The sequence below is a fragment of the Leucopleurus acutus genome, assembly GCF_964270905.1.
Source record: "Leucopleurus acutus genome assembly, chromosome: 2".
NCBI classification, from domain to species: domain Eukaryota; kingdom Metazoa; phylum Chordata; class Mammalia; order Artiodactyla; family Delphinidae; genus Leucopleurus; species Leucopleurus acutus.
In genome coordinates this window covers 47,893,759-47,909,951 of record NC_139143.1, presented here as the reverse complement: position 1 = coordinate 47,909,951, position 16,193 = coordinate 47,893,759, and the positions used below count along the sequence as shown (strand labels likewise).

The following is a 16,193-nucleotide window of genomic DNA, read 5'->3' as shown; positions in this document are numbered from 1 at the left end:
GGGTACCGAGGTCGCAGTGTCTGGGAGATTTGATCTAGAGGTCCCCGTTTTAGTCTTCTTTTCACTCGTATCGTCAGTTTGGAGATAACTGAGCGTGTGTGAAGCAAGTGGGTCTATTTTTCTTCGTTAAAGTCCAACAGAAGACTGCAGTCAGACGCGGTGCGGGCCCGCCACAGATTAGTTGGTGGGAATAGTGTTATCATTTGCTAAATATATTATGACATAGCTGTGCCTCCGTGAACAGCTCCCTTGACCTTGTGCGGCTCCTCCTCCCTTGCTCTCTGTCCCCCTCTGGAATTTCCCGGACAGATCGCCGAGGTAATACACTAGGAAAGCTTAGACCCTCGATTTTTTCATTTATTTTTGTGCTGGAGGTGATTTCTCTGTTGGTGACTATCTAGATGTGTTTAATCCATTTTCCTTTTTAAATGAATTTTCTTTTCATCTCAGAAGGACAGGACAGTCTCCAATGTGAGAATGGCTGTGACTTTGGAAGAAGCTCCGTGGCTGGGCTGGATCTTGGTGAAAGCCCTGATGAGATTTGCCTTCATGGTCGCCAACAACCTGGTTGCTATTTCCTCCTACATCTGCTATGTAATTGTGCTTCAGCCCCTTCGACTGCTGGACAGTAAGCGGTTCTGGTATATTGAAGGAATCATGTACAAATGGCTTTTAGGAATGGTGGCTTCTTGGGGATGGTATGCTGGATATACAGGTAAGAGTGAGAGCACTTTTTTAATGCATATTAAAAATTTTGTAATGTTATGCTTAAGTCAGGAGCCATGATTTAAAAAAATATATATATATATTACACTTTGGGTGGAAGATGCTTTGACTATTGAAAAAATAAATAGAAAACAATTCTATTGAGTTGTTTTTTTCCAGAATCCTAATTTAGGAAGAATGATATTTTCAGAAGTATAATTTCGTAATTATATATTGATAAATTCCTTAAATAATGTTTTAAAATGATTGACGTCTATTAAAACCAGTATGTGAAAGCTCTCCTAGAGGAGTAGGAGTGAGTTTTATAGGCTTCAGGGCTTGGAAAATGAAGAGGTGAGATATTTAGCCCATGATCATTAGGCATTAAGAAAAAGTACTGAGCCCCATTTGTGCTAAGATAGTTTAATAAGTTTTTTCAGTGGGTCGTACTGTGTTCACATTTGAAGCCAAGCAAAAAATGGCTTTCTTTTCTGTTACGTGTTTCTTTTGTTTACTAGAATCTATGTTTTATCTCATAATTCTATATTAGAATATTAAGTATAAGAAATTAAGTTTTATCCCTGTTAAGCTAATTTATCTTCTAAGTGTCTTTTAGTAGATTTTTATTAATTCTATTCTGAAGCGAACTTTTAAAGAACCGAATAAGTAGTGTTTATTTTCTGTTTATAAGCCTTACGTGCTTTGAGAACTTATGCCCCTGCTGTGAAAATTCTGTATTGTTTATTATATTTATTTGACTTTTTTCCTCTAAGAATTAGGATAAAGAAAAAGGCACTGAGGTTTCTGGCATTTGTCTTAGACATTGAGACTTTATCATAGAATTCTATAGCTGATAAGCTCCTTAGAGATAGTGCCGCAGGTGCTGTAGGTCGTATCTTGGAAGAGTGAGGAGGGTACTCTTAGGGTGGAACTGCACTGCAGTTCCCCATTGAAAATTTTCTGTCTCCCTCTTTCCTGCCCAGGCTACATCTCCAGATTTTATCCACACATGTGAGGGCACTGACAGCACACAGCTTTTATGGAGTCTGACAGTCTCTTGCTAGATCAGAGCGCTCTTAGTTGCCCCAGATGAAGCCTTTTCTCCTTCTGTCAATGCCATTTATTATTCTGCAAGACCTGAAGCCTGGGGAATAGTGTAGGCATTGCTTCTTTGTTATGTGTCTTGTTGAGATCCCAATGCTCTTTAGATACAGTAGGTGAACTTTGAGTCCTTTTTTTGGGACCTGGTGTAGCAGTAGTAGTGGGAGAGAAAAAAAATTAAGTTTTCATCTATGGTGTTGAATTCTTACCTGAACTGCACTGCTGTCATAGAATTGCTTTGCTCTGTATAGTCTGAGCTTTCCCCAGTATGCTATGCGGTATGAGTGGCTTTGTTCTTTGCACAGTATACTTAAGTTTGCTTGTTTTAAATGAGCTCATAGTATTTTTAGATACAAGTTCTAGAAGTTCACTCTACTTAAAAATAATGAAATTACTGAAACACTTGTGCCTGTGTGTGTGTTTGTGGAATATTTGCGTATAAGTATTAGCATGATGAGAAGCTTGAAAAAAATATTTTGGCATTTACCTTGAGATTGTAAGGAGTGCAGTGGTGCTGATTGAAGTTATAGTTAGTTATCCTATGGCCACAGCAAGGCTGCAGTGTATTTTTAAGCATATTTTCTTGGGGAGTCTCTTCCTTGCTGCCTATAGAACTACGCATTTTCTTTTGCTACCTGCTTGGAAGGTGGTCTTGGCATGATCTGCATATTTTAGTCTCTCTGAAGCATCTGCTCTTCTTCAAGCTACTACTTTTTGACCATTTGATCAGTTGGTCTCATTTAAATATAGGGTATTTTAGTATGTACATTTTAAATGGTCTTTCTATAAGCAGAATACTTCTAGAGGGTCTGGTCATAACAGAGCACAGTCAAAAGGTCAAACAATGTAGGAATGACTTTTGTTGAAAGCCACCACTGGGTCTAAAGAAGCAAACATAAGCAAGGGTTGGTGAGCAGATGTTCCCAGAAGGGTCTAGGAGGTTGTATTAGGCTTTGTATAGATTATGTGTTTTATTTCTTACCTTTGTATCAAGAGGAGGGTGGGCCTAAGTTGTTTTTTTTCCCCTTTCCCTGTGCTTAAGTTTCACAGATGGAAAATTGAACGTTGCCAAAGGAATCCTGCTCAGCAGATCTAGTGTGTTCACGTTCTAGAATAAAAATTGCCAAACTTTGTTGAAAAGCCACTTCTGAGGAAACCTTAAATGTTAGTTAACTAAATATTAATTAGGAAGCTGAAAATTGAATATCGGTATAGAATATATTTTCAAATTGTGTCATTCTGTCTAAGGTAAGTCAATTACTCAGCTTTGCTGCTGAGGACTTAAGTTGATTATCTAATCTACACTGCCCCAAATGGTAGCTGCCAGCCATATATGGCTATTTAAATTTAAATTTATTAAAATGAAATAAATTTAAAACTCAGTTTCTCAGCCACACCAGTCACATTCCAAGTGCTCGGTATTGGTGGCTAGTGGCTACCGTATTGGACAGTGAGATAATAGAACACTTCCATCATCACAGAAAGTTCTACTGGATGGAGCTGATAAATAATAGGTATGACATTCTCCTTTTTCTTAGAAAAAAATGCATTTTATCTTTATAAAAGAATATTTTTCTCAACATAGTTCTAAACAGATTTCTTTTGGGGAGGACAGGAAGATATATTAAAGTTTTATAAAATTGTCCTTTAATTTGAGGCAAATGTCACAAAAAATGAGTCCTTTAAACTCAGACATGCTTCTTGGATGGGGAATGGTGAGGCTAGTAAGCCCAAGAACTTGACTGAACGTTCTTATACTTAATCTGCGTTCTCAGAGCTGGAGTACTGTCTGTGGACACAGAGGAGGGAAAGGGATTTTCTGGTCTTTCTGCGTGTTTCTGACTTTACATCTGTTCAGGGGAATACATTTCTTGAAATAACTGAGAATGTTGGGGTTTCTTAATCTCTAATATGCAGCTAGGTAGTGATGATTGTTGTTATCATATTTCCTTTAGTGGGAAGTGCTGTATAAGCATCTTATGTTGAGGAAAAGTTGTATACTGCCTTGCTGTCTTATTTCAAGAGCAAACCAAAAAAACCTATTACCTTAATTAACGATTCACTTCTACATGCTTCATTCAGATCTGGGATAAATCAGTACACTCCCCTACCCTCAGTTTAAGTGAAGATTGGCAAATATCAGTGAGAGATTTTGTTAAAATAAGACGTTTATTTTGATTTTCATTCACTTATTTTAATAAATTCATTGTTCCCCATCCAAACACATTTAATTAAAGTCTCTTACACAAAATAATTTAAAAATATTCAATGTAAGTGGAAGCTCCAGAATTTCTTGTGTAGAATGACGAGAGTCTTTTGGGCCACAGTCTGGCTGGAAGAGAGCTGAGGTGCCAGGGGACTTGCCACCAAGCACCCTGTTTTTGCTTAGCAATAGCTGTTTCCCTTAGATCGGGTATTTACTTTAGAGAAAGCTGATGGAGATTAGGTTTAGCTTCCTCCCACTCCCCAGGTGACAGCTGTCATGGCTCTGTGTTAGTCTTTGGGGGTTATTTGATAGTGTTTTATTTTTTTTGCTGGGACATTCGTTGTGTGAGAAAAATTAATTATTAGGAATTATATCTGACTTTGACATTTTAGAGAGAGTTTTAAAATATATCTTCTAGAGCAGTATTTTTCCACCTTTGAGTCATAAACCAATTTAATGTGTCAAGATGAACATTTTAAAAAAGTGAAATAGAAAATAATTAAATAGAAAATATCAGAAGTGTACGTGTCTGTACTGGGTAGTGCTACAGAGTACATTTTTTACTATGAGCCTGTCAACATTTGAAAGGCATTGTTTTCGTGGAAAGAGCACTGAAATTTAGGAGAATTCTGGGCATCAGCTGTCTTGATCTAGCCTTAACTTTAGCATCTCTACTTAACTAGTAGGAGGGAGATCCTTACCTGCTCCGTGCCCACCGGGCTGTGAGCTCTCTGTAGACAGAGATGTGGTCTTCTTTACAACCCTAGAGCCCGGTTCATTGCCTGGTGCTCACAGGGTACTCTGTAAGTGTCTAAATATTTCTTGAACGATCCCTTCTTTCATTCTTGGTCCCAGCTGAGCTGCCTTAGCTGCCTGCCTTCCTGATCTTGATAACAGACCTTTCAGGAAGGTAGGTAGCTAAGGCAGCTCAGTCTGTAATCAAGATCATTGCAATCCACAGAATATAAACCCTGAACTGGATCATGTTTTTCACACACGTGCATGCACACACACACAAAATACCTACAATACCACATTTGTTAATTTAACACACCTTAATTGAGCTTATATTATGTGTGGGAACAGGTGCCCTGGAGGTGTTGAGATGCATAAAGACATAATCACTGACTTTAAGGAGTTCACAGTAGCCTTGGTGGGGAAGACAGTGCCAACAACAATGAACACATCCTGATAAAATGCTCTAATGGAGATGTACCATGGGATGAAAGAGGAAGGGCTCCTGATCTCACCCCAGGGGTAGGTGGTAGCAGAGAGGGAGTAGGGCATTTAGGAAAGGAGCAGCTTTACATTCTTTTTTTTTTTCCATTAGGGAAATATTTCTCTTTGGGGCTAATTCTATCATCAGCAATTATAATAGATTTAAAAGATTTGAATAATACATCAGTTTGAAATTTATATCTTTGTGATGATAATATTAGCTAACATTTATTGCAATATAAGCCAAGCAGTGTGCTAAGCGTTTCAGTCATTTAATGCTCACAACAGTCTTATCAGGTTGATACTATTATTATCCCCCCTTTTATTATTGATGTTGAAATTGAAACAGATTTCACAATTACTTCCTCTTATGCATTAACTGAGTTGATGCTGCCACAAGTGTATTTTTGTATTTATAGAGACGTTATTGACCTTTATATAATATTCCTAGAATGTTTCTTAATTTTTACTACCCATATTTTTGTTTCTGAGGCATGAAATCTCTTTCTGAAGCTACAGATCTTTAACACCTGAAAGCAATATTATAGCTGTGGCTTTCTGCAAGAGGTTTAAAAAAAATTGTTGCTTCAACAGAATAATTTGTAGTATACTATAAATTTCATAAAATGCCACTTCCTTAAGATTCAGAGAACAACTCAAATTTTAGTATTTGAGTGCTTGACAGTAGATTGTCATAGAATAAGGAGTTACTGCATGCTTTTAGATCGACAGCTTTTCTTGACATAAATCCAGGTGAGGAGTTTTCAGTAGTGTTTTGATTTTTATATGGAAAAAATTTTATATACCATTTATATACCATTACCATTTTTATATGGAAAAATTTTTATATACCATTAAAGATAAATATTACTAAATTCTTTAAACTCAGAAATTTGATATCTAGTCTTATTTCAAAAACTGTATATAATTGAGTAATTTGTTATAGTTTTTAAAAATATATAAGGCATATTCATTCATGTACACATACCGTATACATGCACTATTACAGAAGCACATGAAACGTTATTTGCAGTTTTTGTTTATAGGTAAGACTTCAGATTCTGGAGTCAGAAAGAGCTGGGTCAAATAATTCTTACTTTCTTTTTTTTTACATTTGCCGTGTATATCTTTGCCCATCCTTTTGTTTTCAAACTATTTAAATTATTTTGATTTAGATAGATCTCTAAATCAGCATGGAGATAGGTTTTGCTTTATGAGTCAATTTGTCATTGTATTTTGTGTTTTTAATTGTATAAATGTTAAGTCTTTCACTGTGTAGTCTTTCTTTGCTTTTTTGTTCTTTCGATATTTAGCAAGGTTTGTATTTTTGTCTTATTAGTTACTTTATAAGATATTTTAGTTCTCTATTCATAGCAACTATTAGCTGTTTTCTATGAAGAAAGGTAAAATTCTTTTAAAATACTCTCTTCTCTCTTCCCCTTTCTCTTCTGCATCACCCAGTTTCAGTCAATAGTGAATAGTATGTATTCACAATTGTATTTACATTTGCACTATTATGTATGCTTTTACTTCTACTGCTTGATTTGTGAGCTTTAAGGCTATCTATTGACTCCCAGCTGTTACATCAAGGTAAGCAGTAAGTTTATTATACTTCCTGCTCCCTTTCTCCCTTCACCCAATTTTTGTTATTTGAATTTATACATTGTTATAGCCTATAATGTTTGTGTTCTACTTTATCACCTTTATCTCTTTCTGTTTTAGTCTTAATCTTTCAGTTAAATATATATAATGCTCACCCAAGCACTTTTGCAGAAATTTTTCCCAGTTATCCTGCAGCTGGTTAAAGTTTATCCTCTGGTAGTTTCTCAATAACGAGTCATGAAAATAATATGGGAATATTATTCTTACAGCATTTTCAGAACTTCTTTTTGTTGCTTTACACTTAGGATGGCTTAGCAGGTATAAAATCCTTGGCTCACTCTTTCTTTCCTTGAGTATCTTACAGGTGTTGTGCAGATGTATTCTGGCATTAAATGTTGCTGTAGAGATGTGTGAAGCCAACTTGAATTTTTTCCCATGATTAATGATTTGATCTTTTTGCCTATTGGCCCCAAAAGATTCTCTCTTTGTCTCTAATATTTAGTAATTTTACTAGGATATGGTGGTGTAGGATATACTGGCACATGTGTGCCTTTTAATATGTAGATTCAAATCTATTTTTATTTCAGGAAATTTTTCTTTAATTATAACTTTAAATATTTATTTTGTTTGATCATTTTGGTTTTCTTTCTTGGTGACCCGAATTATATGTCTGTTGGATCTCCCTTTGTATATCTTTTTGGTTTATTATTTTCTCTTTAATCCTTTTAAACACTTTTTCATTTGTTTGTTTCTGTCTTTAATGTCTCTTACTGTGTCTTCTGCAATGCCTCTTTGTTCTGCTTTCAGTTTCTTCTTCATTTCTGTGATGCTTTTGTTTTTTCTTCTGTTTCTTCCTTGAGTTCTGCCAATTCATGCTTCCTTTGTTCCTGTTGTCTAGACAGTTCTTCCTTGAGTTCTTATTTTATTTATGCTTTGTGAGCTTCTTCATAGTGGGGTGGCTTCATTGATTTTCTTAAATTCATGCAAGAATATTTAGTTATAGTTTTTATCTTCTCCATTGTAATGTTTTTCTAGCAGTATTGTTTGACAGCTGGTACGTTATGCTGCTTGTTTCTACCATTTTTCTTATAGTATCTCCAAGTCAGTGCTGTGCCAGTTACATTTTTATTCCCTGTGATTTAGTGAATTGGATTTTCCTGTTATTCGTAGGAGGTGTGGGTGGGGCCAAGGTATATTTCCAGATTTCTGCCTCAGAGATAGTTTTTTTTACATATGGCGCCTGGGTGTGTTCTCTGTGTTGCCACAAGTCCTCTGCCTCTCCAAACCAGACTGAGTCTAGGAGGCTTTTTGCCACCAATTCTGGACTTCCCACTCCTTCCTTTGCAGCTGTGACTGGAGGGACACAGCCACAGCATGCCAGTGTAAATCCCTCTCCTTAAGAATGTGTGGTTTTGCTGTTGCTTTCTGAGATCTGCCATTATTGGGCCCTCCTCATCACATGCCACACGTTCTGTCTCTGCTCGCCACTCCCAATATAGATTCTGTCTGATATCAGCTTTGTTTGATCTCAGTCAGATCTCATGTATTTTGGAGTTTTTATATTTTCCTTTTTCTCCTAGGTTTGCTGGAAAAGTTTTGTGAGGTTTTCTTTTCCTCTTTCTCCTTGTTGCTATGTATATTTTCCAGGAAGATTCACGTCTATAACTCTACTGTGTTCATGCCAGAAAGTGCAACATAAGACTTTTATTCAACTATGTAATTATAATTCAGTCAACTCTGTCTCCATCCTAATGCATTACTAGTTGATTATTATAAAATGGAGACCAACTTTATTACATAATTAATTTTCTTTAAGGTCTGTCCAAAAGCAAGAAATAGCCTCCCCAAGGTTTTTTTCCTCCTAAACTGTTTTGGGTTTTGGTTCTCAAACTGTTTTGATTCTTGGAATACTTATCACTGGAGTATAGTTAAGATATCCACTCTGTTTCCACTTGGCTACAGTCAGAAAATGTCACCAAAATGAATGGAAGAAGTGAGTTACCTTTGATACTTGAGTAAGGAATATGAATGAAATGTAACATTACTACTGCTCTCTAGGGTCTGGTCTATAGACCACCTTGAAAACTTTAAGGATGATTAGTGCCCCCAAACTTTGAAAATATATTTATAGTATATTATAATGATTAAACATATTAAGTATATATATTAGTAAAATAAAAAGTGTATTATCTCTATTAAATATAGTATATTTATAGTTTATCTGTTACAAACTAGTTTCAAGAGTTTCTTTTCAGAGTTTGCAAACTAGTGGCCATATTCAGCAGCTGATGGGCTTTATTTGACCTTCGCAGTATTTCAACTTTTCTTTTAATGAGTTGCCAACATTTCAAAATTAGGGGGATTTCCCAAAACGTGAAAGATAAAACCAAGATTTCCAGCTCTTGAGAAATTAGAAATCTGGCTATGTGGGGCTCTCACATCTGGCAGCAGTTTGCTGGAGCTGAGTGATGACCGCCTCCTTTAGATGGGCCTGTGCTCTCCACTTCACCCAAGAGCCCACGCCTTCCTTGTTTTACTCTGGACCTGCTTTGCTCGTTTACATTACCTGCCTGGACCCCAGAGGCTCAGATGATGTTCATTTAAAAATACTCAAGTAACAATTACTAGGCTATTTCTGCTGGGCATATGATAGTTTTGCATTTATATGCCTTAATAGTGCCTATATACTAATGAGTTCTACCATTAAAACTGAAAGCTTGTTAGTGACCTCAGCTGCTGATTTCATGTAGCAGAGGCATGCCATGAAAACAGAAAAATAAAGTTCCATTAGTAAGAACTGTGGTCACGGGTTTTTCAAGTTTCATGTACCGTATTACTAGCCCAGTGAAATGTTTCCTGTTATTTGTGCACTCGTTAATTAGCAGAATGTCTCAATTCTTCTTTTGAATATAGTCATATAAAAATCTAGATTATTAAAAATTGGTTATTCTCTTTGCTTTTCATGTTTTGAATACGAAAAACAAAGCAAGTCTAGTTGATTTCTGTTTCTTTAAATTATAGTGCAGATAATTTTAAAATAGTATTGTAAAAAACATGCATAAATTTTAGTTATGAGGTTATACTTTTTCTTAAGGTTTGGTAGATCTGATCAAGTTTTGCTAGTAAAACACTTTTCCCCAAACTTTTTTCTTTCTTTTTTTTGTGGTACACGAGCCTCTCACTGTTGTGGCCTCTCCCATTGCGGAGCACAGGCTCTGGACGCGCAGGCTCAGCGGCCATGGCTCACGGGCCTAGCCGCTCTGCGGTATGTGGGATCTTTCCGGGACGGGGGCACGAACCCGTGTCCCCTGCATCGGCAGGCGGACTCTCAACCACTGCGCCACCAGGGAAGCCCCAAACTTTTTTATTACTCATTAAACTTTAAGAAACCATTATGAATCAGGTATATAAGCACATTTTGCATATGTTATGAACTTGGAGTTTACATTATTTGACACTTTAAGGGATAAAACATCTGTAAATTTAAACACATCAAGATGTTTTTGAATCATCAAAAGACTAAACTATGAACAATATAACTTTACTGTATATGTTAAAAATTTATATATACATATATAAATTGAGGTAGAATTCACATACCATAAATTTCACTATATTTAACAAATAAATGGTTTTTATTATAGTCACAATATTGTACAACCATCAGCGCTGACTAATTCTAGAACATTTCATTACCCCAAAAGAAGCCCCAAACCCTTTAGCAGTCACTCCCCATTTCCTCCTCCGTTCAACCCCTGGCAACCTCTAATCTCTACTTCGTATGGATTTGCCTGTTCTGGACATTCATATAAATGGAATTGTACAATATTTAGCCTTATATGTTTGGCTTCTTTCACATAGCATAGTGTTTTCAAGGTTCATCCATATTGTAACATGTGTCAGTACTTTATTCCTTTGTATGTCTGAATAATATTCCATTGTATGGATAGACCACATTTTGTTTATACATTCATCAGTTGATGAACATCTGGGTTGTTTCCACATTTTGGCTATTGTGAATAATGCTTCCATGAACGTTCGTATACAAATTTGGGGGTGAACATATGTTTTCAAATCTCTTGGACCTAGGAGTCCAATTGCTGGCTCATATGATAATTCTATGTTTAACTTTTTGAGGAACTGCCAAACTATTTTCCATACCAGCTGTCCCATTGTACATTCCTACCAGCAGTGTAGAAGAGTTCCAGTTTCTCCATATCCTCACTAATAGTTATTATTTTCTGGGTTTTTGTTGTTGTTGTTTTAATTTGGCCATCATAGTGGATGTGAAGTGATAGCTCATTGTGGTTTAGATTTGCATTTCCCTAATGACTAATGATGTTGAGCATCTTTTCACGTGCTTATATATGTCTTTAGAGAAATGTCTATTCAAATCCTTTGCCCATTTTTAAATTGGATTATTTGTCTTTTTAGTATTGAGTTATAAGATTTTTTTCTGTATTTTATATACTATACCCTATCTATTTTTTCACTGGTTGCTTGTGCTTTTCGTGTCATCTAAGGAACCACTGCCTAATCCAAGGTCACGAAGATTTACACCTATGTTTTCTTTTAAGAGTTTAGGTTTTATGTTTAGATCTTTGATCCATTTTGAGTTAATTTTTCTATATGGTGTAAGGTAGGGGTCCAAACTTCATTCTTTTACATGTGGAGGATATCCAGTTGTTCTAGCATTGTTTGTTGAAAAGACTATTCTTTCCATATTGAATGATCTCGGCACCCTTGTTGAATATCAGTTGGCCATATGGGTTTATTTCTGGCCTCTCAATTCTGTTCCATTGATCTATATGTCTGTCCTTATGCCAGTACCACGCTTTCTTTATTACTGTAGTTTTGTACTAAGTTTTAATGTTAAGTATATTTTGTTGTATTTTAATTCTTTAAAAATTCATGATCCTTTTTGATATGTATAATGACTTCAATAATGAGGCTAGTTCACTAATCAGAACTAGTTTAAAGCTGTTTTGGATTTAAAAGTGTTTACTGAAAACCGTGTTTTTCAAGAATTAACATTCATAATTGGGTTAAATCACCTCTTTTTACCTCTGTGTTGAGGAAATGCTTACTAGCTATGTATTTCACTAGGAGTTGTCTTAGAAATAGTGTGATTAGGAATAACGATATTTCTTTCCTGTTGCTCTGTCAAGAAAACAGGACCTTAGTTGGAGAAGTATCTTTTGCGATTGATCAATCAAATGCTTACTGACTGCCTACTGCCAGTTAGCAAAGTTATTGATTTGTATAATACTCTGTTAGAGAGTGTGATTTAGATTAATTTCTACCAAAAGGATTTTTGGCATAGTTTCTACTTTGATGGATGGCTTTGGGAATAGTTGAGTTTGCTATGAACTATGTGTTCAAAATGCTCCTGCGAAAAGTTTTCTGAAAAATGGAGCTCAATATACAGATTTCCCGCTCATGTGATGGTTCCATTTTCTAAAGTTAATTTAATTTTAAAGTTAATTGAGGTCGTTGCAGAGAAGAAAATTAACTAGAAGCTAAATTTATGTTGTAGAATAAAGTATGGATTACATGGATAAGGAAAAAGGATGTCATTTTGAATGAGTCACAGGCTGTTTTTTATGGGTGGGATAGAATTAGTTTTTGTATATGAGAGGCTAAATTAGGCAGTCATTTTAAAGCTGAAATAATCATTTAAAGCTGTTTTAAGCCTCAAATACTTATATACAGGTGTTGTATTTTTAACAAATAATAGTTATTGCTAAATAAGTATGATATTGGAGACAGCACGACATATTAGAAAAAAACATTGACCTACAAAATTTTTTTTTTTAATTTATTTATTTTTGGCTGCGTTGGGTCTTTGTTGCTGTGTGCAGGCTTTCTCTAGTAGCCTTGAGCGGGGGCTACTCTTCTTGTGGTGCGCGGGCTTCTAATTTCGGTGGCTTCTCTTGTTTCAGGGCATGGGCTCTAGAGCGCAGGTTCAGTAGTTGTGGCGCACGGGCTTAGTTGCTCCACGGCATGTGGGATCTTCCCGGACCAGGGCTCGAACCTGCATCCCCTGCATAGGCGGATTTTTAATCACTTCGCTACCTGGGAAGTCCCAAAACATTGACTTATGAGTTAGTATGAGTTTGAGTCCTGCTACCACCCATTGTTAGTTGTATAACTAGTTATAGTTACTAGTTACTTAACTTACTGAACTAGTTACTTAACTTCTCTGAGCCTCAGTTTCACCATCTTTAAAAATGGAGGTTATAATATTTATCTCTTGTGAAGCTTAAATGTAAAGTGAATAGCATGATGTTTCTATAAATAATAATAATATTATTATTATCATTATTATTATCATTATATTAATGCCTAGGAAAACAATTATATTAACCTTTGTGGGAAAGATATGTCTAAATGAATAAAAGCTAAATTTATGGAATTGTTTTAGAAATACATTTGAGGATATTCACACTTAGCTAATAGTATATCTCAATATAGTTCTTGTGCTGTAATCAATAAATATAATTTATTATTAGTAATTTAAGCCATAGTCTAACTAAAATATTAACTGAATTTTATGTTTGTAAATTATGAAATGCTTCAAAGCAATTTATGTTTAACTACATTCTAATTCATTCAGTCACCTATTCTAATACCAAATATTTGAGTGCCTTCTCCATCAAGCACCATGCTGGTGGTGGAAATAAAACTGACAAATAAAACAGGACAGCTCCTGTTGACTTTTTCATGTGGGAGACAGAAGGAGTCACATGATAACCGTGTAATCACAAGTGTGAAAACAACAAGTATAGAGGCTATAAGAATAAGTAACAGAGAGCTTGTTCTGGAGGTGATGGTGTCAGGGAGGTATGGCCTCCTTGAGAAAGTGATATTGAGACTCAGACTTCAAGTATGAGTGGACCAGGTGATGCTGGGGGAGGGGCCACATATACAGAGGATGAAAAGAGTTTGTCATGTTTGAGGAACAAAGGGAAGGCCAGGTTGGCTGCAGCATGGAGTGAATGAAGAGCAGAGTAGTAGGGGTGGTGGTGTTGGTGGGGGTGAGCCGATGAGGCCAAGTCCACTGAGGCCTTGTAGTGCTTACTGAGGATTTTGAAATTTATCCTAAGAGGAAACAATGCAAGGATTTTAAGCAAGGGAATGATGAACCCAGGTTCGTATCTGAAATTTGTAACTGTAACGATGAAATCAGATTCGTATCTGTAATTCTGCCTGTTTTGTGGAAATGGACTAGAGAGAAGTGAGAGTGTGCAGGCGATACCCTCTGGAAGAGTCTCAGCTTCCCCAGGTGAGGAGATAGTTGCTTGGCCCAAGGGTGACGGCAGTGGAGATGGAAAGGAGTGAACTAATTGGAGAGTTTTATAGGAGGAAATCTGTCAAGACTTGCTGAGGGATTGAACATAAAGGATGGAATACATGCGCAGGTGACGGGGGTGACCATGAGGTTTCTGGTGTGAGATGCTGGGTGGATAGGGAAGCCCACAGAAGGAGCAGTGTCGAGAGGAAGGATGAAAATTGAGCACAGGCTGAGTGAGAAGCATCTAAGTGTAGCTCTGAAGTAGACATGGATATGCAGTCTAGAACTCAGAAGAGAAACCTGAGCTAGAAAGATAAATTGGGAAATTACCAATGGTATTTAAAGCCATGGAGATGGGTGGGTTCACCTAGGGAGACTGTAAGTACTGAATGATTAGAGGCCCAGGGTCAGACTCTGAGGGCATGCCAACATTTGGAGGTTGGGGAGAGGAGGATGGTAGAGCCTGGGAAGGAGCAGCTAGAGAAGTAGAATGAATGCCTGCCCTGCAAGTGTGCGTCAGAGTCAGCAGTGTTCCAGGGCTGGGGCTCTCCATGAGAGCTGCTGAGAGTTTACCTTTTGTAAGATGAGGGCTGGTTTAGCCTTTCATTGATTTGGCAAGAACAGCTTCGTTGAGGTGCTAGAAGTGGAAACTGGCTTGGAGTGGGTTGGAGATGAATGCGACTGGAGGAGCTAAAATGGGAACATGAACGTATGACTTTCCAGAAGCGTGGCTCTGAAGGAATAGAGAGTGATAGTTGCAGGAGAGAAATTGGGTCAAGGGAAGGCTTTAAAAATTTTTTTTAAGATTTAAAAGTTTAGCTTTCAATCCACTTAGAGTTGTACCTGATGAAACCAGGGTCATTTACTTACATGCCTCAGGTATTTAGGAATCTATTCTAAGACTGAATGAGAGAAAGCTAATCAGGGCTCCTTGATACAATGAAACATGGAAAGCACTTAGATGCTGGCTCTGGTGACAGAGGCAGGCAGCAAGGCAGGGCCTCCATAATTTGAACCTGTTCTCAACTTTTATTCAGTAAGGCTGCTTTCCCTTGGCCCCTCTGCATTTTCTCATTCATATTCTTCCTGTCCCTAAAATCTGTTCTTCAGTTTCTTTGAAAATTTATCTCCTTGTCTAAGCCTATGATGTCCTTGCCCGCTACTCCAGTTTCTACTGTTTCCTTCTTTCTGAACCTCTTTGGCATCTACTCTGTAACTGTGGTTATGAACCTTTGGGCTGAGAGTTTCGGCAGTGCTTCAGAGTTCTCTCAGGGGGTCAAGAATCCATACACATATTAAGTAACATCTGTGGTTGTACAAATAATGGGTCTTATAAATACATGTTAATACTTTTCAAATATATGTAGCTGCTGTTCTGATTAATAAGAAATCCCTTAAAAGCATTATAGACTTTACAGTTGCTTTTTGTTACAGATCTTTTCACTCATTGCTTTAAAAAACTACTAGCATAGATCTCTGCCACATTTTTTTTTAATTTAAATTAATTTCAGATTGCTGTACCACTCACTTTGAGAAACAGTCTATTAATGATGGAGGGGGTAAATGTTACAAGATATAAAGCCAACTATTTATTAGGCTACTAATCTAGGACAGTAAGACAAGTGTTGGTGAAATGCTCAGATTTCATGTATCATTTCTCTGTGCTCTGAGTGCCCGTATTGCCAGGCCCAGGGCTTGTCACATTTTGTGACATTAAAAAAGACTCTTCATACTTGGAACAGTTAGGACTCACTGCTCTACAACATAAAACGTTCAGGATTCTGCTTCATGTTTTTCACTGTTGATTTCACCTTTGCTGTTCCTGTCTCTTTAACTCGTCAGTTGCTTCAGGGCAGCGGCTGTGGCTTGTTCTTCTTCCTTATACCTTCCTGCAGAGGTTGACAAGCTACAGCCCTTAAGCCAGATCCAGCCCACTGCCTGTTTGTTTTGCAAGTCCTCTCCAGCTCAGGAGGTTTTTATAGATGACGGTTTGCAACTGATTTTGAGCTGATGATAGGAAACACAAACTTTGAACCCCAATTAAGTAAAATCTTACCCCTCGCAAGA

The 16,193-nt window shown here is 36.9% G+C and overlaps 1 protein-coding gene across 5 annotated transcripts in view; it reads left to right on the top strand.

The window, feature by feature from the left end:
* LPGAT1 (lysophosphatidylglycerol acyltransferase 1) overlaps positions 1–16,193 on the top strand; it is a 116,711-nt gene that overhangs the window by 51,643 nt on the left and 48,875 nt on the right. For all 5 annotated transcript variants that reach the window (XM_082832659.1, XM_082832656.1, XM_082832657.1 and 2 more), the window contains one exon: positions 451–715. In XM_082832659.1, coding sequence (XP_082688785.1) covers positions 478–715 — 238 coding nt within the window. In that variant the 5' untranslated portion in view covers positions 451–477. The remainder of the gene's footprint in view (positions 1–450; positions 716–16,193) is intronic.